This window comes from Hyperolius riggenbachi, chromosome 5 (genome assembly GCF_040937935.1).
Source record: "Hyperolius riggenbachi isolate aHypRig1 chromosome 5, aHypRig1.pri, whole genome shotgun sequence".
NCBI lineage: Eukaryota > Metazoa > Chordata > Amphibia > Anura > Hyperoliidae > Hyperolius > Hyperolius riggenbachi.
This window is the reverse complement of record NC_090650.1, coordinates 388,812,647-388,838,169: the sequence shown is the minus strand read 5'-3', so window position 1 is coordinate 388,838,169 and position 25,523 is coordinate 388,812,647. Positions and strand designations below refer to the sequence as shown.

The following is a 25,523-nucleotide window of genomic DNA, read 5'->3' as shown; positions in this document are numbered from 1 at the left end:
AGCTTCCTGTTTCTAAACGGAGATCTAACAACTGCTCAGGACCTGCTTCCTGTAAGTGTAGGTGTTACCTCCTCATATAAACACCTGGTTTTACTGTGATACAGGAATTCTGGGAAATGTAGTCTGTTATACTCTGGTCTAAGTTTAAGTACCAGAAGACTTGTCTGACTGACGTGCCCATTGGCTGAATACAGAGTGTAAATGAAATTTGTTGAAATGCAGTGGGAAGCACCCCTGGTACATAAAAAGGTTTTCCTTTTAACGGTCTGCATCTATACATTGATCATATTCACTAACCAACCTTACTGATGTATGGATTTGCCTTATTGATTGTTGGGTTTTAGAGGGCTTTAAGGGCCCAATCACACTTCCTGAATAATGTACATAACCCAGGTCATTCTGAAGAGTGTTGCTATTCTCATCTGGGCAGTGATGTGGATGTGTATTCAGAAGCCCAAACCCCAGCTGCATGCCACAGCATACATCCACTTTGAATGAAGGGCAGTAACAGGTGTCCTCCAGGACACTACACTGAGATGGCACTGGAAAGCATGGCCCTTATTTTTTTCTTCTGACCTGGGAGTTGAACTCATGCTTCACAGGCAGAGGCAGTGCCTCTGGACCAACGTAGTATATCCCTTTTATTACTGTAACCACAGAAGTGTGGTTAGGTACCTGAGCTCTCCACAGGCACAATAGGATGGTCAGCTCCGCAGGCACTTTCTGATGGCCCTACAGGTACAGCAGTCCCAACTGTGCTATAAGGAGGACTGTTCAAGCTAGACCAAGGTCTTTAAACTCTACTGTGCTTAGGAGAGTTGTAAAGATTAGGAATGGTGCATATTCCTTTTAATTTTAACATTACAGCCATGAAACGTAAGTGTCTTCCCTATAAAGAGGTTTATTCTTGTAATCACTGGCAAAGATTAAAGGATCACGCAGAATGGAGTTTCATGATTAATTTAGCGACTACAGCAGCCTCACCACAGGTTTCTCTTTGCATTGAAGTAATATTCCGAGATAATCTCCTGTCTGCCAGCTTTCACCTGGCCTGGAATAAACACAGTGTTACCCTTTTACATGCAGGCAATGGAAGATAAAAGTTGTGTGTGCACAAAACTAACTGGGCTGAATCATCTGATGCCTTTTTAGATCTTCAGCCCATTTCCACCACATACTGACCCGGATGCCCAAACTATTGGTAAACTTGTAGTGCACAGGCAGTGCCCGGCAATTTCACCGAGACGAACATCAACGGAGTAGCGTGTGCTGCGCAATTAGCGCAACTCACAATGCCAGGGTATAATGCACGTTGCTATGGGAATGTGCGGTATTCTACTTGCTTGACGGATATCCGAGGCAATAGGTACATATAAAGCTTTACTTACATAGGGGTTGTTGCAGTCCTTAGAAGTCTGTGTGTCCCTCGCAGCAGTTTCGCTTTGCTCTAGTGATCAGCGGTCCACTCTGCACTGATCGCTGACCTGACATCTCCTGCGCATGCAAAGACACGCCTCCCATCACCATGAGTGTGCTGCACATGCGCAAAAGCTCCCAGCCTTGGAAGCGAGATCACGAGAGGTCTGCACAGAATCCATCAGGTCAGCGATCATTACAGAGCGGACAGCTGATCAATGGAACAAAGTGAAACCGTGGTGAGGGACACACAGACTTCTAGGGTTCTGGAAGAAGCCCAAGGTAAATAAAGCTTTATATGTACCTATCACCTTGAATACCCTATAAGTAGCATGACATTGCGCTTTTTGGTTAGCATGAGCTACTCCCCTGGAATTAGTACTGGTGCCTGTGCATGGAAAATTTACCAACAGTGCGTAAATCAAGTCCATTCTGTTTTACCGGTCACATTCTCTGTGATGTACAGTAATTACGTCGAGAATGGCACACTCATAATGGCAACAGTGGATGAGGCACAAACTCCTGTGCAAAGAAATCAATGCTAATACATACATATTCATGCAAATATACCGGTACTCAAGAAGCTTGTGGGTGGTTCAACTTGTCCATGCCCACACAACGCTCAACCAGCAGTTAAGGATGGACTTACCTGGTACCCAGGGTAGCATCAAAAGAAAGGACTGATTACTGTGTGTGATACTCCCTTTATTTGCACCTATGGTCATTTATTCAAGGATCTGCTTTCGGAAGGACAACTCTCCCTTTGTCAGATCCATGAACATACCTGGATCTGAGGGACAGATGTCACACTCCCAAAATTAATCCATCAAGAAACAGAGTTTATGCAATGGTAACTTCAGAACAAACAATATTCTCACCAAGTCTGCCAATGAATATGGACCATTATGAAAAAATGGTGACCAATCATTCAACGATGAGTGATACACTGACTTAAAGAGGAACTGTCATGAAAATCCTAAAATTTAAAACGCATACAAAAAAGAAGTATGTTTCTTCCTGAGCAAAATGAGCCATAAATTACTTCTTTCCTATGTTGCTGGCAATTACAGTAAGTAGTAGAAATCTGACATTACCAACAGGTTTGGGGCTAGTCCATCTCTCCATAGGGGGATTCTTAGCATGGCCTTTAATTTTTATAAAGAAACTCCCTGAAAAATATTTATACAATGATGCTCCCTGCTCACCGTACACTTTTTTGGCAGTTAAACGGAGCAACTGCCATTTACTAAGTGCATTTTAAAAAATAAAGAAATCCCTGTGAACCCCCCATAAGGAGATAGGCTCGACCAAAACCTGTCGGTTCTGTCAGATTTCTACTACCTACTGTAAGTGATGGCAAAATAGGAGAACAGTAATTTATAGCTCATTTTACTCTGGAAGAAATTTACTTCTTAACTGTATATGTTTACATGTATTTTACATTTTAAGATTTTCGTGACAGAGGTACTTTAAATGCTGCAAAACTACATTGGTATTATAATCGTTAGTTATATCATAACATTTGCACCTTCTTTAAATGAATGCTTTTCTTCAATTTGATAGTAAACTTTGAGACACACTAAATGCGATTACGGCACAGTGAGCCAACTTTGGGGAAAGACATTTTTTGGGGAAGAAAAAAAGCAAAAAGCTCCAGGACAACTATACATACTGCAAAGCTTTTAGGAGACAGAACACTTACCTTGTGGGTGACACAGGTGATACAAGTGAGTGTTAACTAACTATGACTACAGATATACTGCTCAGGGTATGCAAAGGAAGTTTTGGGTGAGCAGTTCACCAAAGTGTACACTGCTCTCATGGCTTTAAGGGCCAGAGAACACCTAAAAGCGCTAGTGTAATCGCAAATGCTCAGTGCTTTTTGAAGTGATTTTTCAAGGCGATTCTAGGCATGTGCCTAGAGATTTTCTATTTATACCTAGCGATTTTTGAAGCATTTTTGTGTAGGTTTTTTTTTTATGTACTGTGCAGCTGCTAGTGTACTGGTTTTGTAACAAAAACAAAATTGCTCTGATCAAGCGCTTTTCAGCACAATTCTTCAATCTCAAGAGGAAGACAGAACTTTGTAAACATTTAAGAGGTGGTTCTAATACATTCAGATAAATAAAAAAAGGAGTAGACTGCAGACAACTTTAAAGGGAAGATCCGCACATCTAAAAAAAAAAAACAACAAACTGCACTCACCTGGGGCTTCTTCCAGCTCCTGGCAGTCGATCGGTGCCCTTGGCGAAGCTCCTCTCCCTCCGGGCGTCCAGCGCTGAAGAAGCCGACCTCGCCAGGTCGGCGTCATGTGCATTCCACGGCGCGGGTCACGTGATGTACGTGACGTCATCGGGTCTCTACTGCGCAGGCACAGTAGTTCTGCACCTGCGCCGTAGAGACCCGATGACGTCTCTACACCACGTGACCCCCCGCCGTGGAGCGCACGGAAGCCGACCTGGCGAGGTCGGCTTCTTCACCGTTGGACGCCCGGAGGGAGAGGAGCTTCACCGAGGGCACCGATCGACTGCCAGGAGCTGTAAGAAGCCCCAGGTGAGCAGTTTGTTTTTTTTAGTACCGTGAGCCTTCCCTTTAAAAGCCTGAGGACTACTAAGATGTGAAAAAAAACCTGCATGCAGCCCAAAGAAAACCCCTTCCTTTTTAATTGTCCATTTTCAACCCTTTCAGCTGTTGTAATAGAAACATCCACTCCCCTTTTCTTCTACCAGTTTCCCCCATCAGGCAACAATACACACTGTAAACAAGGGCATACATCATTTCGGTTTAGCATCTTTGTAGGATGCAAGCTGCCCAGCAAACACTGGGAATTAAAAACATATTAGCAGGAAGGATGAGCAAAAGTTATTTTCAGGAAAGCAGATTGCTCCCATCTTGAAATCAATTTTGATGTCAAGTAACAAGCAGCTAATGGGAAACAGGAATAACACTGGTTTCTAATTAACAGGTTGAAGAGATCCCTGTGCTCTTCTGTAGCCAAAATACTGATGCTGTTCCCGAAGAGCAAAAACAAAGCCTACTTTAAAGTCAAAGGTAAAATTAAAGCTGAAAAAGGGATCACCATCTGGCTCTCTACACAGCACCCCCTGTTCAGACTGATAGCTCCCAATGAAAGCTCAAATATAGTTTATTTCAGAAAAATTTCTCTCTCTTACCCACCCCACTTCCTTGTACTCTTCCTTTAAGTTGATGGAGAGACAGCAGTCATGTGTTCTGATGATCGGAGACATAATCACTTACCGCCAATATACAGTAGAGTCCTGGTTATCCAGAACTCAACTAACCAGCAGTCTCAACCAACCAGCACAAATCGCCGGCAGTACTTACAGTGGTGAAGGCCAACTTCTCCGGCTGTTTGTGGGCTCTGCTTTGCTTAGAGACTGGGTTCTACGGCTCCCCAAAGGTTAACATACTTCCAATTACTGCATTTTAACATTTAATAAACAGTTCATGATCGGTGTTCTCCCCAGGACTAATTAGGTGGGCGGGCCGCCCGGCTGTTTTGAATCCCCGCCTGCCTGCTCTCCTGCCCGTCTAGCTAGAAAAGAGTGGTGTTGTTAAACTGCAGCCATGAGTGCTTCATTGCCTGCTATCAGTGGCCGTCTCAGACTATAGCGAAAGCCACCACTGTACACTGCAGGAGGCTTCTCTGCCTGCGTGACCTCCTCCTGGTACAGTGATTTGCTGGGCAGCTAGTAAGGGGCGAAACCATGATCTGCATACTACGGGAGTGAGCAGAGTTCCAAGCCTCGTTGAGTGTCTCAGACTCAGCTTCTCCCTAGTGCTGTGTTTCTGCTCTGATGGTCCGCCTCACTTTGCTGGCTGCTTGTGTCTGCATTGCATTCACATGTGTTAACTTGCAGGTAGCTCAGCAAGTGGAGGCGGCCGTCCAGATACACATCTGAGTGTCAGTGTAGTGCAGTCAGGCTACTGCTGTGTGATTTGATGCTGGGGAGAGAGCCTGGAGCTGCAGGCAGACTCTCACTCCCAGCGAATCCAGTGTGTTCCCTCTCTCCTGGGCTGGCTGCATGAATGTCAGCAGTCAGTCCCATCCCTTCCACGCAGCTCCGAGGCCGACTCAGTGCACAGATAAGATCAGGCAGTGTACGACATTGAGCTCCTCGCCCCGCCCCCCTCTGTTTCCCACTGCCTCTCTTCAACACAAGCTGCTCTGATATATGCAGCTCTGATGCCGGGAGAACTGCACATTTAATGCTGGGTACACACCATGCGTTTTCCCGCTCGATCTGCGGGTCGAACTGGATCGATTTGTTTATTTCCGACATGCTCGATTCGGGGTTCGATTGTTCCTGCCGTCGATTTTGCATACTTAACATGCAAATTGACGGCAGGAACGATCGAAGCCCGAATCGAGCATGTCGGAAATAGTCGAATCAATCCCAATCGACCAGCGAATTGAGGTGAAAATTGCATGGTGTGTACCCAGCATAACTCTGATCATCGGGTACGAGATCTCTGTGTCCACTAATAAGCAGGAGCACTTTTTATCTGATATAGTTCAGTCTGCAGAGCTTTCAAGGTAGGGGGACCTGGGAAAATAAACAATGACTGCAGTCAGCTGCAATTTAGATAAGCTGACTTGCTGAAGATGGAGGATGGTGCTGAATGCTGTCTGTGTAATGGCCCATACTCACGGGCTACAATTGTCGCCGCAACACGCGGTGCGCGCGTGTTGCCACGACAGGTCGCCCGTGAGTATGCGCCGTCACACAGGCGCGCACCCCGAACTGTCGCCCGTCGCTGATGTCGCCAGGCGATTGGCGCGGTCAATCGCCTGGCGGCAGCCGCCGCCGCAACTGTCGCTAGTCCGCGTGAGTACGCGGACTAGCGACAGCAACCTCCATTGAGGTATACGGAGCTTCCAGCGGGGGGAGGAGGAACGTCGGCGACAGCTTCCGTCGCGCCGCTGGTCTCTCTTCCGCGTGTGTACGCGGAGGGACCTGGCGAGGAGCTGTCGCCGGCCTGTCGCCCACACGCTCAAGTGTGCAGGCGACAGGCCACTTTTGCAGCCCGTGAGTACGGGCCATAAGAAGTGCTGATATACCTTACTTGATTTACAATTGTAAAAAGTTGGCTTAGAGCAGTAAAAAGTACAAATTTGGCTCTGGTAGTTGGGCAAAGTCTGTTAAAAGGTGCCCACTGATGCAAAAAAGTAAATATGGAACACAGATCCTGTGTTGAAGGTATGTGCAGGTGGCTTGAAAGGGCAGTGTGTGGGTGGGGAGTGATTCTTGCAGAGTTCACATGCATGTTATTTCATATGGATGTTATTTGCTGCTGGGGTCCAGCGGTATTGCAGATAATTTAGTATGATACTAACCCCTGTACACTATCTGCAGTACCCCTCGAACACAGCAGCAAATAACATCCATATGAAAAGCAAATATCACCCCCCTCCTTTAGGCCCCGTTCACACTTGCGTTTTGGCAAGTAAACGGACCGGATCCTGACCTGATCCTGATCAGAACCGTACGGTTCCGATCCGGATCCGGTCCGTTTGTATCAGGCATGCATCAGGCTGCCATCCGGATCCGTGGGCAAAAAATAGTTAAATATAAATAAAAAAATGTTCGGGTCAGCAGAAGGTGCACCTGGTGCACATGTACAATCAGGTTCCTCCGCTGTAGGCATCACCTCCACCTCCGATATTCTGCCAAACAGCTCCAGCACGTCTGTCACTGCTGCTCCACTCCAGACATGCTTGGCCTATGTGTCCCCATCCGAAATGGCCGCTTGGATACGCATAGGAAGTGGGGTAGAACGTCAGGTTTTTGTAGGCAGTGTGTTCTGTGCCTTCCGTTTCCCATTGGTTTCTGTGTTCCTGATGGTGCTGTCAGGCTCAGGTCAGGCTCCGGTCAGGCTCCGGTCAGGATGCGTGGGCCGGAGATCCGGACACAAAAAATAGCGCATGTTGGAAAAGAGTCCGGAGTCCGGATCCGGTCCGGCTCCGTACTGTACGGAACGTACGTATGTGAACGTCCGCATAGCCTTTGCATTGCTATGCGGAACGTACGTTCCGTTTGTACAGTATGCGGTCCGGATCAGATCCGGAAAATCCGGATAGCGAACGCTAATGTGAACCGGGCCTTATGAATTGCAACAAACATCCTTGTATGATACGTGAAATTAACTGATATATTAAATGCAAGGATTATGCCAGTATGAAATGCACCTATAACACCAATATTCAGTGTTAGCATCAGGCTCTTTTAGAAGGGTGCTTCACCCAGCTAATTTTGGTATGCACCGGCTGTCATCGTTTCTCCTCCTCATCCTGTGCGGTAAGCAGATTTGCACTGGCCCTGAATTCCCCCGCCGGCTACTTTTTCTTGCCACCCGGCTGGAAAAAAATTCTGGGGAGAACACTGATGGTATGTATGTAGTCAGGTATAGTACTGTATTAGTTAGCCCTGTTTTTAACATGAGTCTCAAGCAACCAGAAAGCACACTTATCCTTCACCAGCTGATCCCTGTCGGCACAGAGAAAATCTGAGATATGACTGTATTAAGCTGGGCACAAACAAGAGATAAAGGTCTTTACAAAATGAAAGATCAAAGATTATCTGCAGATAATCTTTGTAAAAAAGTTTACAAAATGCCTTGAAAGAATTGTGTCTCTCCCCTCCCAGTAGATCTGATCTGTAGACAATTGTTAAACAAGGTACTTATGAGATGTCCAGATATTTCTTCACATTTGTGTGCACTGAGCATGTGTGAATCACAAGGAAGTAAAGAGACTACAGAAGCATTTCTTAGGTCTTCTGCATGAACTTTTGCCTGTGTACAGCGTCGCTAGAACGATCTTTCAAAGGTCTTTCAAACCTTCCTGAAAAACCTCTGTGTCAGATTGATTCCTCGTCTTCCAAAAAAACTTATCTCATGTGTGTATACAGCTGTAAGAAGAATGGGGGGGTTTGTTCACTCCAGCTAGAGCACCACTGGACTGGAAGTAGGGGCCGGGCACTGTGCAGTCTAGCCCGGGGCTATACAATAAAGCAGGGCTGTGGAGTCTGAGTCGGAGTCGTGGAGTCGGAGTCGTGGAGTCGGGCAATTTTGGGTGCCTGGAGTCGGAGTCGGGAAAAAATGCACCGACTCCGACTCCTAATGAATTTGTAACTGTAATTAAAATAGAAAATATGATAAAATTTTATATTTCTCAGATAATAGTCATTAAAAATAATGTATATATACAGTAATAGCTGTGCTTAGTCCACAAAAATGAAATAAACCAATCAAAATTAGTTACTTGTGCTGCTTCAATAAAGCAGTCCCCGTATTTTTAAGGTCAGATATACATATCTGATTGTGACTGTATATATGATGTGTACACAGGAATCTCTTATATATGTTACGGCCAGAACCCGAAGTTTGGCCAGAACTAGAAGTGGCCGGCCACTTCGGATTCTGGCCGGCCAATGTGCGAACTGGCCGCTGCGCTGCGGCCAATGTGAGAAATGCAACAATTCCTGTAAGGTTAATGGGATGTTGTGGCCGCAGCGCAGCGGGCAAAATGTATCACACATCTTTACTTTATTCAATGGCATTAAGCCGCCCGGCTTTTTCTCTGCCTCTCTCCTCCCCCCCCCCCCCCCGCCTCTCTCTCCTCCCCCCGCCTCTCTCTCTTCTTCTCTTATGGGCAGCCGGGCGGGGGACACGCGTGTCCCTCCGGAGTCGTTCGTCGCGGCAGGGGAATCCTGCCGTTCTTGCAGAGCGGGTGCTGGCAGAAGCGATGTCTGCAGCCTCCCCGCTCTGCTCTCCTGCCGCGACGAACGACTCTCCTGGACACGCGTGTCCCCCGCCCGGCTGCCCATAAGAGAAGGAAGAGAGAGAGGCGAGGGGAGGAGAGAGAGGCGAGGGGAAGAGAGAAAGCGGGGAAAAAGCCGGTCGGCTTAATGTCATTGAATAAAGTAAAGATGTGTGATACATTTGCCCGCTGCGCTGCGGCCACAACATCCCATTAACTTTACAGGAATTGTTGCATTTCTCACATTGGCCGCAGCGCAGCGGCCAGTTCGCACATTGGCCGGCCAGAACCCGAAGTGGCCGGCCACTTCTAGTTCTGGCCAAACTTCGGGTTCTGGCCGTAACATATATACTAAATAACATCTATGCTGTAAGAATAAAGCCTGATGTGTAGCTGTGTCACTAATAGAGATGGTCAACGAGATGGAAATAATTCTGCATTGATGCTGATTTATGCAAATGTATGCACTCCCTTTGCTGATGAAATCAAATAATTTGATATGTTATTAAAATTTGGTTTGGTGACTACAAATTAAAGGGTAACTGAGACAGATGAAAAGTAAAGTTTTATACATACCTGGGGCTTCCTCCAGCCCCCTTCAGGCTAATCAGTCCCTCACTGTCCTCCACCACCCGGATCTTCTGCTATGAGTCCTGGTAATTCAGCCAGTCAGCGCTGTCCACCCACAGCCAGGAACATTCTGCACCTGCGCAATAGTGCTGCACAGGTGTAGTATGCTCCTGGCGGCGGAGTGTGTGCATGCGCACTACGCCCGACTGGCTCAAGTACCTGGACTCATAGCAGAAGATCCAGGTGGTGGAGGAGGACAACGAGGGACTGATTATTCTGAAGGCGGCTGGAGGAAGCCCCAGGTATGTATAAAACTTTAATTTCATCTGTTTCAGGTTTACTTTGTTACACAGTAGTACTATACTCTACATATACACTCCCCACAGAGCTGCAGGGAATCCACTGAGAATGCTGTGCACATTGAACACAGAGGTGTTGTCTGTTTACAATCTCCTCATTTCCCTGCAGAGTACCTGCACATCACTCTTACATGTACCCACACTTACATTGCCTAGGGCCTGATAGATGTTCTTTGTTCCGGTTTGCACCTTTTACAAGTACTCTTACCAAGGACTAGTTTTAGTCTAAAGGGAATAAATATAGTAGTCTACATATCCTTCTCACTTCAGTTGTCTTGTAAAATTCCTAAGCGTTGGCAGTTAAGAGACGAATTTCATGTTACATACTTTTAATCAACAAAATTGTAATATGCAAATTAGAGGAGTCGGAGTCGTGGAGTCGGAGGAATCCTAAACTGAGGAGTCGGAGTCGGTGGATTTTTGGACCGACTCCACAGCCCTGCAATAAAGTAGGATGAGAACAGCTAACTAGAGTTGCAAAGGTCAGGGAGTGCTTTGGGTACCAGTCAAATGACCTTCCCCCAGCCATCCCTTAATTTAATCTTAAGAAAAGGATGTTTGTAGACCCCATTTGTTGACAGAGCAAGGAAGGCTGTTAATTCATTATTATTTTTTGTCCAGTTTAGCTTTAACAGAGAATTAAAGGATAAATGATTAAGTACTGAAATATGATTGGTAAAACAAAATCATGGCTAAAATGGAAAGATGAAGGGTGTAATTTATGTCAATAATTGTTATGTCCTTCAAAAGTTTGAAACAAAATGTCTAAATAGTGTCCAGACCTGGTCTTTAATTTGAATTTAGATTAATGCGTAATTCTCGTCACGGCAGATTTATAGTTGCTCCTTTTGTATTTTGCCTGAGGAAGCGGGCTGTAGACCCGTGAAACGCGTTGCAGCTATTTTTGGAGTAAGAAATAAACATTTTTCTGCTTAAATCAATTTGAACCTGTTTTTAATATATTTTATACTTTACTGGCACCTCTGATTCCACATAAATGGTATCAGTTGGGGAATATTTTTATTTAATTATATGTGGAATACTTCTTTAAAGAGACTCCGTAACAAAAATTTCATCCGGTTTTCTTACATCCTACAAGTTCCAAAATGTATTCTAATGTGCTCTGGCTTACTGCAGCACGTTCTACTATCACCATCTCTGTAATAAATCAACTTATCTCTCTCTTGTCAGACTTGTCAGACTGTGTCTGGAAGGCTGCCAAGTTCTTCAGTGTTGTGGTTCTGTGATGCATCTCCCCCCTCTAGGCCACTCTCTGCACACTGCCTGTGTATTATTTAGATTAGTGCAGCTTCTCTCTGCTCTATTATCTTTTACAAGCTGGATAAATCCTCCTCTGAGCTGGCTGGGCTTTCACATACTGAAGAATTACATACAGGCAGAGCTGTCTGCACTCTGCAGGAAGAAACAGCCTGACACTTCAGTGGAAGATAGCTGCAGGTGGAAAGAAACACACAAATGATCTCTTGAGATTAAAAAGGAAGGCTGTATACAGCCTGCTTGTGTATGGATGTATTTTCTATGTGTACATCAACCTACTTCCTGTTTTGGTGGCCATTTTGTTTGTTTACAAACAAACTTTTTAAAACTGTTTTTAACCACTTTTAATGCGGCGGGGAACGGCGAAATTGTGACAGAGGGGAGTAGGAGATGTCCTCTAACACACTGGTATGTTTACTTTTGTGCGATTTTAACAATACAGATTCTCTTTAAGCTCCACTCTTCAGACCTGGTTGTAATTTCGGTCATACTGAAGTCCTCTGTCAGCCGATTACACTGCATACTAATACGGACTGAAAACGGTCACATGTTGTTTGTAAAAATTCCTGAAAAAAGCTAGATTAATTTCATAAGAATGCCTTCATAGCTGCCTGTATTAGTGCTATTGAGTCTGGCAAAAAAAACATTACTACTCTAGGATTTAAGATGATATAAATTGCCAAGAATTTTAATTGTAGTTTCATATGTGTTTCATTATATCTAAAACCAGAAACATATTCATGTCAATGTACTACTAAAGGGCAAGAAAGACTCGATACAATTGAAAAGAGTCACTGGGTGGACTATTACTGATAACCAATAATTTTCACAACATGAGAATCCACCGTTGACCCAACGAAGGTATTAAATTATGATAGCCTATCAAAGTTTCTAGCTGGTGATTCAAGGGACACTTAAGCTAGGAATAAAAAAATTAGCTTTACATTCCTGGGGCTTCTACCAGCCCCCTCCAGCCATCCCGTGCCCTCGCAGTCACTCACGGAGCCCCCGGTCCCCCACCACCAGCTAGTTTTGTTTTCACTGACAGGCGCGACAGGCCTGGCCACGCATATTTTTTCTTGCGTTCCTGTCTACAATAACGTCCTGTGCCTGTGCAGGACGCTATTGAGGATGGAAACATGAAGAAGGATATGCGTGGCCAGGCATTTTTGCACTATAAACAGTAGGTAGCAGGATATAAGGTAATGATTCATACGAGAAGCAACTTCAGTAATGTACATGTACATTGCATATCTAACACCCATTTTAAGTTATTCTTACGAAGAATCAAATAGGGTACAGACATTCTGAATCCCAAAAGGGATTGGGACCCAATATTTGTGCAGACACACCATTAGGCAACAGTGGAGTGACATGTAATGTTAGGGGTAAGGAGGGACAACAGTATGGCACACAACAGATCATCTTTCGGATCCGGCATGCTCAATCTTTATACCAATTATTGGGGCAGCTGTACAGCCGCTAGATTCTCGCCCAAGAAAACCCTGAAATGGCCGTCTCCGACACCTTTAGTTTAGCATGCGTATGAGGCTTTAAAGCCTTGTACACATGAGGCACAAATGTAGCAAGACCAATAAAAAAAATAAATAAAAAAAAAGCAGCGAAAGCTCGTCGCCAGGTCCCTCTGTGCAACAGCCGTACACACGGCGCACAGAGGGACAGAGATGTGGCGGAAGCTGTCGCCGAAGGCTCCTCCCCCCGCCGGAAGCTTCGTCCATGGTAAGTGTGTTGCTGTCGCTAGGCCGCATACACACGGCGGACTAGCGACAGTTGCGGCGACAGCTGTTGCAGGCGATTGGCCACGCCAATCGCCTGGCGACAGCTCTGACGGGCGACGGTTGGGGGCGCGCGCGTCATACACACGGGCGCGTCATGTGGTTGCGGCGACAGCCGTAGCCCGTGTGTATGAGCCTTAAAATGACCTGAATATAAGCACATAAACAATGCCACCTGTGGATGGTTACTAGACATTGGGCTTACCTGCTTCTGTAATGGTCAATGTTGAAGCTTTCAATCTTGCATTTCACTTTAGTGTAAACATCTTGAACATCAACAGAGGCATTGAGGTCTTCCAGTTCACTCACTACACAGATCTCTGGAAAGTGAAGTAAAAAAAGACACGTATTATTAAGTTAGTTTATACCAGACTTGAAATAAGAAAATAAAAAAAATACACACATAAAACAAAAAAACACATCACCACCACCATTCCTGCTAGTTATTGCTTTTGATTTAGGAATACAGGTGGGCATTTCAAGTTAAACTATGATGCTAAAGTACTCTGTGCCCCTCAAAACAAACCTCAGCAATAATGCGCAACAATATAGTGACATAGCACCTAGGTTATCAACGTAGCTTGCGGTTCTCTGGGGGTACTTGCATTGGTTTTACAGGGTACTTGAACATGTTGCAGTCATAGTCAATTTATTACAGTGAATTTTGAGATTTAAAAAATAAACTATGTATAAATAAGCTTCAAAGTGAACATGAAGTTTATTTTAAATAAAAGAACAAAGAAAGAGGAAGGCTCTGGGACCTATAGAACCTTCCCGTTCCTCTCGTTCCAGTGCCGTCTCCCCTGTTCGCAGTCTCCAACGGATGTGCCCGAGACCGCTCTCTTCTGCTGCGGGAGGCTTCAGGAGCCTGAGTGCTGCCGCAGATAGATGGCTCTGAAGTGCGCATGCGCGCTCCCCAAAGACTTCCGAAGCCTCCCGTGGCAGGGATTTGAATGGGGGTGACAGTGCTGGAACGAGGGGACCGTGAGAGGAACAGGAGGGCTCTATAGGACCCAGATCATTAAATACTTTTCAGGTTTGCTTTAAGTGGAAAACTCAGAACCCCCTCCTTAGCCACAGCATGATAACTTTTATGGGACAACAATACAATTTATGGAAATCCTAAAAAAAAAAAAAAAGAAAAAAACCCGAAGTTTCGACTTGGTTTCACTTCTGTAGCAAGTACTAAAAAAAATAAACTCCAGTGTTTACTGTATAGGGAGAACTGCCTTGGTGGAGCACTCCTGCAGTCTATTCATAGCTGCAGATAAGAGTTAGACAGTTTGATATGTCTAAACACAGAATACAGAGAAGTGGATTTCTTAAGCAACTTAATGTGTAATAAAGACTGTTTATTGTGTGCTGTGCAAGAGTTTGTGGCATTTTAGTTACTGGAATGCAAAACAGAATGTTTAAAAAGCATTTACAGTATATACTCGCAAGCAAGCTGACCCACATATAAGCCGACCCCCAAACTTTTACCTGAAAAAAAAAAACACAGGAAAAAATGATTGACCCTCATATAAGCCGGGGGTAGGAAATGCTGGCCGCGTGATCCCCCCAGTGTGTCCCAGTATAGCTAGTATAGTGCCCAGTATAGCTAGTATAGTGCCCAGTATGGGTAGGTAGTGCCCCAGTAAAGCTAGTAAAGTGTCCAGTATAGCTAGTATAGTGGATAGGACAGCTAGTATAGTGCCCCGTATGGATAGGCAGTGCCCCAGTATAGCTAGTATAGTGCCCAGTATGGGTAGGTAGTGCCCCAATATAGCTAGTATAGTGCCCAGTATAGCTAGTATAGTGCCACAGTATAGCTAGTATAGTGCCCAGTATTGCTAGTATAGTGCCCCAGTATAGCTAGTATAGTGCCCAGTATGGGTAGGTAGTGTCCCAATATAGCTAGTATAGTGCTCAGTATAGCTAGTATAGTGCCCAGTATAGCTAGCATAGTGCCACAGTATAGCTAGTATAGTGCCACAGTATAGCTAGTATAGTGCCCAGTATAGCTAGTATAGTGCCCCAGTATAGCTAGTATAGTGCTCAGTATAGCTAGTATAGTGCCACAGTATAGCTAGTATAGTGCCACAGTATAGCTAGTATAGTGCCACAGTATAGCTAGTATAGTGCCACAGTATAGCTAGTATAGTGCCACAGTATAGCTAGTATAGTGCCACAGTATAGCTAGTATAGTGCCACAGTATAGCTAGTATAGTGCCCCAGTATAGCTAGTATAGTGCTCAGTATAGCTAGTATAGTGCCCAGTATAGCTAGTATAGTGCCCAGTATAGCTAGTATAGTGCCCAGTATAGCTAGTATAGTGCCACAGTATAGCTAGTATAGTGCCACAGTATAGCTAGTATAGTGCCACAGTATAGCTAGTATAGTGCCACAGTATAGCTAGTATAGTGCCCCAGTATAGCTAGTATAGTGCCCAGTATAGCTAGTATAGTGCCCAGTATAGCTAGTATAGTGCCCAGTATAGCTAGTATAGTGCCACAGTATAGCTAGTATAGTGCCACAGTATAGCTAGTATAGTGCCACAGTATAGCTAGTATAGTGCCACAGTATAGCTAGTATAGTGCCACAGTATAGCTAGTATAGTGCCACAGTATAGCTAGTATAGTGCCCAGTCAGCGTTGCTGACCCCGGCTGGGCCAGATGGTGGTGTGGAGTTGCTAGCCCCCTGTGGGCTAGATGGCTGGGCTGACTTCCTCGCATAGCAGTTTTGCTTGGTGTGTCCGGGCCTGTGACACAGCTCACACCAGGGCTTCCTTGCCTCACGGTTCCCAGGGCCAGCAGGCCTGCCTTCTCTCCAGTTCTGGAGCAGGGCTCTGTCTCTGTCAGGTACCAGGGATTTTCGAGTATCTGGTACCGCCGGTCTGCGGGTCTCCGGGGCCGCGGGTTTGCGAAGATCCGGCACCCGGGTGGCAGCGCTTTACCAGTCAGCTGGGGTGTCAGATGGATGGCCCACTGTGCCTCTGGGATGCGAAACTGTCAGCACGCTTTCTCAAACGACCGCAGATAGAGATCAATGTCCACCCCCTTTTTAGCAGTTGGCTGATGGTGTAATGGTTAAGGGCTCTGCCTCTGACACAGGAGACCAGGGTTCGAATCTCGGCTCTGCCTGTTCAGTAAGCCAGCACAAATTCAGTAGGAGACCTTTGGCAAGTCTCCCTTACACTGCTACTGCCAATAGAGCGCGCCCTAGTGGCTGCTGCTCTGCTCTGGCGCTTTGAGTCCGCAAGGAGAAAAGCGCAATATAAATGTTATTTGTCTTGTCTTTGTCTAGTATAGCTAGTATAGTGCCCAGTATAGCTAGTATAGTGCCCAGTATAGCTAGTATAGTGCCCCAGTATAGCTAGTATAGTGCCCCAGTATAGCTAGAATAGTGCCCCAGTATAGCTTGTATAGTGCCCCAGTATAGCTAGTATAGTGCCCCAGTATAGCTAGTATAGTGCCCCAGTATACGGTAGCTAGTATAGTGCCCAGTATAGCTAGCATAGTGCCCAGTATAGCTAGTATAGTGCCGCAGTATAGCTAGTATAGTGCCCAGTATAGGTAGGTAGTGCCCCCCCCCCCCTCCCCCCCCTCGGCCACCGCTATCACCTGAGCTGGCGCCGCATCTTCTATTATTCCCCTCTCCACTCGTAAAGTAATTCAGAGCAGTGCGCCCTACGGCGGCTGCTGTGATGATGAAGCAGGAAGCCATAGAGAGAGCGGTTCCCATAACTACAGGAAGCCGCTCTCTCTCTATGGCTTCCTGCTTCAGCATCACAGCAGCCGCCGTGGGGCGCGCTGCTGTGAATTAGTTTACGAGCGGAGAGGGGAATAATAGAAGACGCGGCGCTAGCTCAGGTGATAGCGGTGGCCGAGGGGGGGGGGGGGGGGAGGGGGCGGACCACAGGTGACTCGCAAGCAAGCCGACCCCCCAACTTTTGACCCTTTTTGGGGGTCAAAAATTGGGCTTGCTTGCGAGTATATACGGTATACACAAATGTAGAGAACAGCTAACATATATGTATCAAGGGGTGCATGATATGATTTTGTTCACAACAGAGGGTATTCAACAAACACCTTTCATAAAGGAGTGCATGCTGTGATAATCTTGAAAAACACTGACATAACACATGCCAAATAGGAAAAATACAGAAACGATTGATCACTATGTTTTTTTTTTATTAAAAGGATTAATTGGACCTTTTATTACAAAGTCTGACTTTCTGAAAGCGATGGATTAAAAGATAAAAGTTTGCCTTCTTAAACTAGAAGGTGTTTGCGATTATTCCGTTTGGAGTGAGCATATGATGTGTCCAATGATGCCCCTTACAGACTCCTAGGAGTTGTGGTTCATCATGAGCTTGCTGGGTAGTCTGTAACTCTGGGTGTTTCAAGTCCTACCACATAGAGCCACATTAATCCATTCCTTGCACTCGTGAGGATCAACTAATTTGAAACAGTCTGTATACATGTTGGATTATTGAGGCTCTGTCCAATTAACAAGCAGACACATAATTGCAATGCAGTGGTTCTGGAGGTGTGTTTAGCTATCTAGGACAACAATGGGATGATTTGCATATTCAGCAGTGATGCATTGTGGGACACCTCAGAGCTCACAAACCTACTGTTTAAGAAGGCAAACTTTTGTTTTGCATAACACTATAGTAAGAGGGCTTTTGGTCCTTTGTAGCCCCTTACACACTCCTAGGAGTTCTGTTTTACCATGAACTTGCTGGGTAATCTGTAACAAAGTTAAAAGACGTCATACTTGTGCCTTTATTTGCAGGATCTGCAGCAAACAGCTTCACTGTGATCTTGGGCAACATCCACTGCATCCAGAGACTGACTCGGCCGCTGGACACTCCAATATTACTTGTCGTCTGCTCCAGTGTAACCGAATCAGAAAATGGCGAGTCCTCTACAGCCTGCATAGAGTCGCCCTGTAGAGAGAAACAAGAATACTTAAAGAGAAACCGTAACCAAGAATTGAACTTTATCCCAATCAGTAGCCGATACCCCCTTTTACATGAGAAATCTATTCCTTTTCACAAACTTATCATCAGGGGGCTCTGTATAGCTGATATTGTGGTGAAACCCCTCCCACAGAAAACTGTGAGAACCATGGTCCTGGCAGTTTCCTGTCTGTGAACCTTGTTGCATTGTGGGAAATAACAGTTTACAGCTGTTTCCAACTGCCAAAAAAAGCAAGCAGCAGCTACTTCCAGTGACATTACCTGCCAGCAGTAAAAATGTGACCATGTGATAAATGTCAAAATGTAAATCAGGGAGAGGAAAGCTTTTACAATGGGCAAACACTGACTAAATTATTTATACATAATTATTGTAAAAATGAAGCACTTTTTTTTTAATAACATCATTTTCACTGGAGTTCCTCTTTAAAATTCAACTCCATGACTGTGATCACTTTTTGAGATGAATGCTGCTAAAATGCAATACCTCTATACACAATGCTTAAAGTCAATATATGGATCAACATCCCTTCCCCAGTAACAATTACAGAAATCTATTTTATAACAGGGCTAAACAAACTTGCCTCCTTAGGTAAGGGATAACAGTACACTGTTCTGCCAGTCGGTGCTAAGTGGCCAGCAGGTACACCAAGTCTGCATGCAGACTGAATAAATGGCATATGAACACAGCACTCCAAGGGCTTCTGCAACAAGCTTGTATTAAGGAGCATGCAGGATGCATAGTGGATGTAACCATGCATGCTACTAATACAAGCCTAAAATGTCAGGTGGGCTAGGCCTTCCTGACATAGAGACCTACTATAAAGCCGTTACACTTGCACACATAGTGGATTGGTTCCAGAGCAGAGATTCTAAGCAATGGGTCTCGATGGAGGCCCAGATATTTGGCCTAGCCACCCAAGTCTTGCCATGGACCGACAAGTTAGACCACCTTCCTTTCCCCTTCACCCAAATATGAGTTAAGAGTGTACTCTATCTCTGGTATTCAGTGCTCAACACTTCCTTTATTGCTCACATCCCTGGACCTTTATAATCTCTCTTTAATAACCTAGCCTTTACCCTTGCCACCCACGTTGCCTCTTTCCGTGGGATCAGTCGTGACCAGTGGCCTCAGCTTCAACATATACACAGGGCTGTGGAGTTGGAGTCGAAGGTGAGAAGTCAGATAAATGTTTTGGGACCTGTAGTCAGAGCTGGAATCAATAGTTTTATAAACTGAGGAGTCTGAGTTGGATGATTTTTGTTCCCACTTCATAGCCATGCAAGGGATGTGGGGTAGGAGTCAGACTTGAAGAGTCAGAACAGTTTTGGGTACCTGGAATCGGCGTTTGAATCAGAGGTTTCATAAACTGAGGATTTTTGTAGCGACTCCACAGCCCTGCATATACTACAGCATGGCTCACTCCCGAACTGGCAAGGTTGGGTTCTGATTTCAAACCCTTGGAGAAGGTAAGATATTGGCACCAGCACACTCAAAAAAAAAACATACATGAAATCACTACCTTAACGCTAACCCAGGTTCATTAAGACGTACTTCTTTTGAGGACTTGTTCTTTGGAGCCCAGATACATGATCATACATTACAGGACAAGAAAGGTCAAAGTCCCTGATCCTTACAAATTGGTAGGTACATCGGAAATAGCTATTCTCTCCATAATGCATGGCTCCATTGCCTTGGCCAAGAACAATATACTCCGCCATTTGCTTACATTCGTTCCTTACCTAATTGCTAAACACTGGAAAAATGCACGTGTTGGGCCCCCCGAGCTTATAGATAGGATTAACAAAATCATAAGAATAGAGAACCTAGGCATGTCTGCCCAAGACAAACATATAAAATCTATCATTCAATGGGCAGTCTTGGTTGGACTACAGAGACTAAGCTCTGTTCAACTGGATCACCTTAAACGAGCCTTTTGTACAAGCATATTCACCTGCACCGTTTCATTCTCAGGTCTATGTAACCGACCGGCAAGAATCTCTCACCTTCACCCTCCCGCCACTCTTTCCCACTTTTCCTCATCTGCTCTACTCCTTTCCATTCTCCCGGTCTCTCTGACATCAGCTTTCTGCTCTCATACTGTCAGAGGACTTTCCTCTATACACTAATATAAAAATGGGCTTAGATTATGCTTATCTACACAATCCCAAAAAGATAAACACTTTGGATGGGTCATTGTTGCAACATTAGTATCTCTGACGCCTTCAGTGATTTTATTGTATATTGTTTTCCACATCTGATGTGCCCTATTGATGTCTATATTGCAAATTTGCACTTTTTCCTTGGAGTCAAACTAATTTACCAAAAAAAATAAAAATAAATAATAATGGGTATTTTATGTTCCTTTACGTCAATTGTCAAATCCTAGTGGTTCTAGCCTGCCATGAATGAGTAGTCTTTATCTGTCATTAGTAATAAACTATTTAGTTGCTCCATTAGCAATTAATCAGAGTCATCTCAGTTCCTAGACAATAAATTAAATGTAATATAACAGTTATCTGGGCAACTCCCCACCAGCGATGTTTTGGCAACAATGGAGTACCTCATGGGGCAAAGTTCTCAAAACTAATATTTTTATTAACTTTTACTCATAAAGCAACACCATCAATTGTCTCTGATAGTGTGCCAAATTAAACCTGCATACATAATAAAAATATAGATAATTAGCGATGGTTACGATTAGCGATGCGAGGAAGTTGAGAAAGGCCTGGGACCCACTAGTGGCAGTTTTCTAAGCGCTTGTTTTATAAAGTGGACATTAAAAACCGTAGATAAATGGACTGTATGTATTTAGAGAGTTTAGTCTGTCTAATCCCCCCTTATCGTGATTAATCTCAAGTTGTAATTCGATACCTTAGCTGTGTCACCTGACTGCCACAGCAGGGATCTCATTTGTAAACACAGGATGTTAACCCTAAAGGCCCATACACACGTCGGATTTTTGTGAACGACGGGTCGTTTGAACGTTCCGTCGTTCAGTCGTTCGCACGCGGAATCAGACGTGTGTACGGACTATCGTTCGCGTGATAAGACTGGTTTCCAGCGATCCGCCCGGCGGATCGCTGGAAACCAGTCTTATCACCCGAACGATAGTCTGTACACACGTCGGACTTGACGTGCGAACGACTGAACGATGGAACGTTCAAACGACGGGTCGTTCGCAAAAATCTGACGTGTGTATGGGCCTTATGTCTGCTTCCATGAAAGCAGAAAGTAAACACACTGCAGATTCATATTAGCTGTAACAAAGAAATGTTTTTTCTTTAAAGGCTATTAAGCTATTGCTTATCTCTTAGATGTTGCTTATCTTTATCTTTTAGGTCCGCTTTAAAAAATACTCTTGCTAATCTTATGCTATAGGGGATTTAAAAAAAATCATATCCCTTAAAGCGGTTTAAAACTCTGACAAAATTTTCAACACAAATGTGGTTTCCTACTTTTTATAACCCATAAAATTATCATATTTGCTTTTGTGCACAAGTATTATTACGGTACTCATTTAGATATTATAACTTCCCAAAGTTCCATTCATTTACTTCGAAAGCTGCTGGTGCATTTTATTTATAACTGTTGTCATTCTGTTGTAAATGCTGCCATCAGTGATTTCTGATCTGTTTTTCACTTCAGCACTCATCAGCTGAAGTCCTGCACAGCCAGAGAAGGTTTACAAAAATGTACCAACTAAAGAATGTGTACACAAGATAAGATTATAAGCAGTTCAGATGTGGGTTCTCCATGCAGAAGAAAGAGTCAGCCCTGTGATGTAACCCTTACAAAAAAAAAAAACAGTGTGTAATGTCCCATAGTCACGCGCTACAATTGTCGCTGCAACACGTGGCGCGCGCGTGTTGCGGCGACAGGTCGCCCGTGAGTATGAGACGTTGCACGGGCGCGCACCCCGAACCGTCGCTGCTGTCGCCAGGCGATTGGCATGGTCAATCGCCTGGCGACAGTTGCCGCCGCAACTGTCGCTAGTCCATGTAACTATGCGGACTAGCGACAGCAACCTCCATAAAGAACACGGAGCTTCCGGCGGGGGGAGGAGGAATGTCGGCGACAGCTTCCGTCGCACTGCTGATCCCTCTTCCGCGTGTGTACACGGAGGGACGTGGCGACGAGCTGTCGCCGAACTGTCGCGCACACGCTCCCGCGTGCTAGCAACAGAGAAGAAAAATTGCCCATGAGTATGGGCCATAAGTATATTATATGCTGTAAATAATCTTTTAGAGTAAAGAAGAAATTCTGGGTTATATTCCGCTTTAAGTGGAATCACACACATAGCAGTACATTAGCAAGAATTTTTCAAATCCCAAGTGCTCAGAAAAGTGCGTCCCAGGGCTAAGCAAGTTTGAAGAGGAAGTATTCTGAACAGTAGAAGCTAGTTGGAGGGAAAATACAGAGCAGTTATACAAACTTCATGTAATAGAACAGATTCACTAAGGTTCTTCAGAGCTAGAGAACACTGAAAAACATGTGCCTGGCCTGGAATTATTAAAAATTACATTTGGATTAGTCAAAGTTTGCACCCATCAGCTAGATCTTATCAGATCAAAGCCAGAGAGAGGCTGAGAGGTTAAGAATATGGACAACTGGAACAGCTAAGGCTACTCTCACACTGGTATGTTGTGCATTGTGCATTGACGTTATAATCGCATTGTTAACACAAAGCAATTATATTGTAATGGTACTGTTCATGTCAGTGCATTAGCAGCCTGGTGCAATGATCCCGTTGGCAATAACGCAGTTACACTAAGTGTGTTTCTGCATAACTCACGTGTTAAAGATCTAGGACCCAATAGGGATCTTCAGCAGCGATTTATGCTTTCGAGGAATTGCTGGCTGTTCTGAAAGCGCTTTGTTGCTGAAAGTGAATGCCCATGATCCCACAGAAGCGATTTACCACAATCGCCTAGCTTGAATTATTTTAGGAGCAATTTTATAGGGGAAAGCTGAGCCCGAAATCCCTTCGCTTTTAAGAGGAACATTTTTTCTAAGAAGCACTAGCATTTTGAGAGTGTTTTTGCTTTCTAGGTGGATCCCAGGATTGAACAGTTGCAGTGAAGCATACTTTCTATGTACGCTATGCATTGCACCGCAGGCATTACATGCAATGCAACTTTTCCCATTACTATCTTGTTTTTTCAGGGAACGCAACTTTGCAGTGTGAAAGCAGCCGAAATATAGAACAGTCTGGATTGAGTATAAAATAAATTCTCATTTTAGGTGCTTGCAAATGACTACAATTCCAACACAGCTAATATTCCAAATTTCTAACATCCATCACTGTAGCTTATTACTTTTCTCACCTAACTGACAATACTTCAACATACCAGGTCAGGTTTCAAAAAGATCCCTTATGATCTCCAAAGAAGGAGAACACTGGAGAATGTTAGTAAATCAGGTCAAGTTTCCAGGGCTGTTTTTAGGCAAAGGCATTCCCGGCTGGAGGCACCATGCCCCTGGGTAAGCCCCGTCCCTAAACTATCACCCCCCCCCCCCCCACCTGAGTCCAGTGCTGTGACTGTTTGACCATCCCGTCTGTCTCCTGCTCTCTTTAGTGCTGGCACCCCACTCTCCTTATGTCACAATCACCCCACATGCGGTAGGAGATACTGTGTGAGCGGAGTGGTGAGCGGACAGGCGAAAGCACAGCACTGGACTCTGGTGGAGAGGTGAGAGCACAGTTTCTGCTGTGCTATACTCTGCATTTACACACTGGGCTGGGAGACTGCAGGAAGGGAGTGTGTTTCTATCCCAGGCACTCCCTGTGCCTCCTTATATGCACATGATTTTTATTCTCTAGTGTGTGCGGCTTTTATTACTGGGGGGGGGGGGGGGGTGACAAAAAGGCTAGAAATGGCCCTTCAAATGTCTGTGATGGAAACAAAGAGCCCCAGTGCTTCAAAACAAGAGTTAAGTAATAATATTTATCAATGGAACCCAGTTCCCAAGCTCTGCATCTAAACCCTGGCTTGTGCGGCTCACGGTATACTCCCTACTTCCAAAGGCTTTTATATTCCAATGTATGGTTAAAGAAACAAAACCATTCCATCGGTAACCTTTTTATAGACACATATGAATATACAAGTGTAATAGGCCCTGCTCAGATATTACACGTCGCTTACATTGCACATAATATTCTAACGGCCTGCAACCAAGAGTTTATGAAACTGTGGAAGATAAATGGAGATGATGTATACGGCCCAGACACCTGGCCTGCAGAGAAAATAATGCGGTATTTACCAGAGTCGTTCAGCTTCATTATCGAGTTGTAAACTGTGTACACTATGCAGACACTGGAGGTATAAAAAATAGTGCAAAATGTATTTACTGGAGCGGATTGGCCTGATTAGCTGGCCTGTGATGTAGAGCGATTCATGGAGCTCTCCATCTCTCCCCGACCACATGAATTGCTATAACAGGCACATTCCAGCATGGGTGGTCTTATGAAAGCTTACATCACACGCTGGTAAGTGCTGTATACTTTTACAGCAATTACAATGTTAAAGGCTGGGATAAACACACTTAAAAGATGCCACTTGGAAAAGTTCACTATGAAGGACAAAAACAAGAAGGGGGGAAAATTAACTCAGTGTGGGAAAGAACAACGGGTCAAACCTAGTTTGGAATAGCAGAAGTCATAAATCATCAATTATTACTTCCCTCTTACATGCAACTCCTGTAGCTGCTTTATCACCAAAAAAACAAGTAACATTTAAAAATATTGTGTCGCATACCCCATTCAAAACCAATCTTTAAAGCATAGTTATATCATTTTAAAAGGAAAATTAAAATACTGGTGGTAAGTATACCTAAGGAAACCAAATGGTTTACAGATTTGTAGTATTTAAAAATCTTTGATTTGCCGAGAATTTGAAATTAGATAGCTTTCACATTTCACAAACAAGGCTGTATACTCAGCGCTGCGTAATATGGTGGCGCTTTATAAATACAATAAATAAATAAATATATGTATATTGTGTCCAGTCTAATGAATGAAATGCTGGAATTACGTTGCCAAGTTGAAAAGCCTACTAATGAAGGCTAAACAAGAAAGAGCAAAAGCAGCATCTCGCTTACTCCAATTCATTCTTCGCAAATGGAGATAGAAAAAGTGGAGATACTGGTAGAATTTATTTTCTTGGAATTGAAGAATTCTGTGCATGGTGACTGCAGCCAATTCAAATAAGTTTGCCACTTAGGAAGGAAGTGAAGGCAAATATACAGAATAATAAAGAGATATCTTTTTACCATCAATGATCAGGATAGTTAAAGTGGTATTAAATTCTTTAAAAAAAATAAAATCTAAAAAAAACACTGTATTGTGTTAATTAA

At 44.4% G+C, this 25,523-nt stretch overlaps 1 protein-coding gene across 3 annotated transcripts in view; it reads right to left on the bottom strand.

Moving 5' to 3' along the window:
• The window catches only part of VPS13B (vacuolar protein sorting 13 homolog B), a 1,202,086-nt gene that overhangs the window by 535,235 nt on the left and 641,328 nt on the right, over positions 1-25,523 (bottom strand). For 2 of the 3 annotated variants that reach the window (XM_068237718.1, XM_068237717.1), the window contains exons 26-27: positions 17,965-18,136; positions 13,408-13,522 (exon numbers count right to left, since the gene is read on the bottom strand). In XM_068237718.1, the coding sequence (XP_068093819.1) occupies positions 13,408-13,522; positions 17,965-18,136 (287 nt within the window). Of the gene's footprint in view, positions 1-984; positions 1,052-13,407; positions 13,523-17,964; positions 18,137-25,523 lie in introns of all 3 variants that reach the window. The other variant, XM_068237719.1, reaches the window with a different exon arrangement.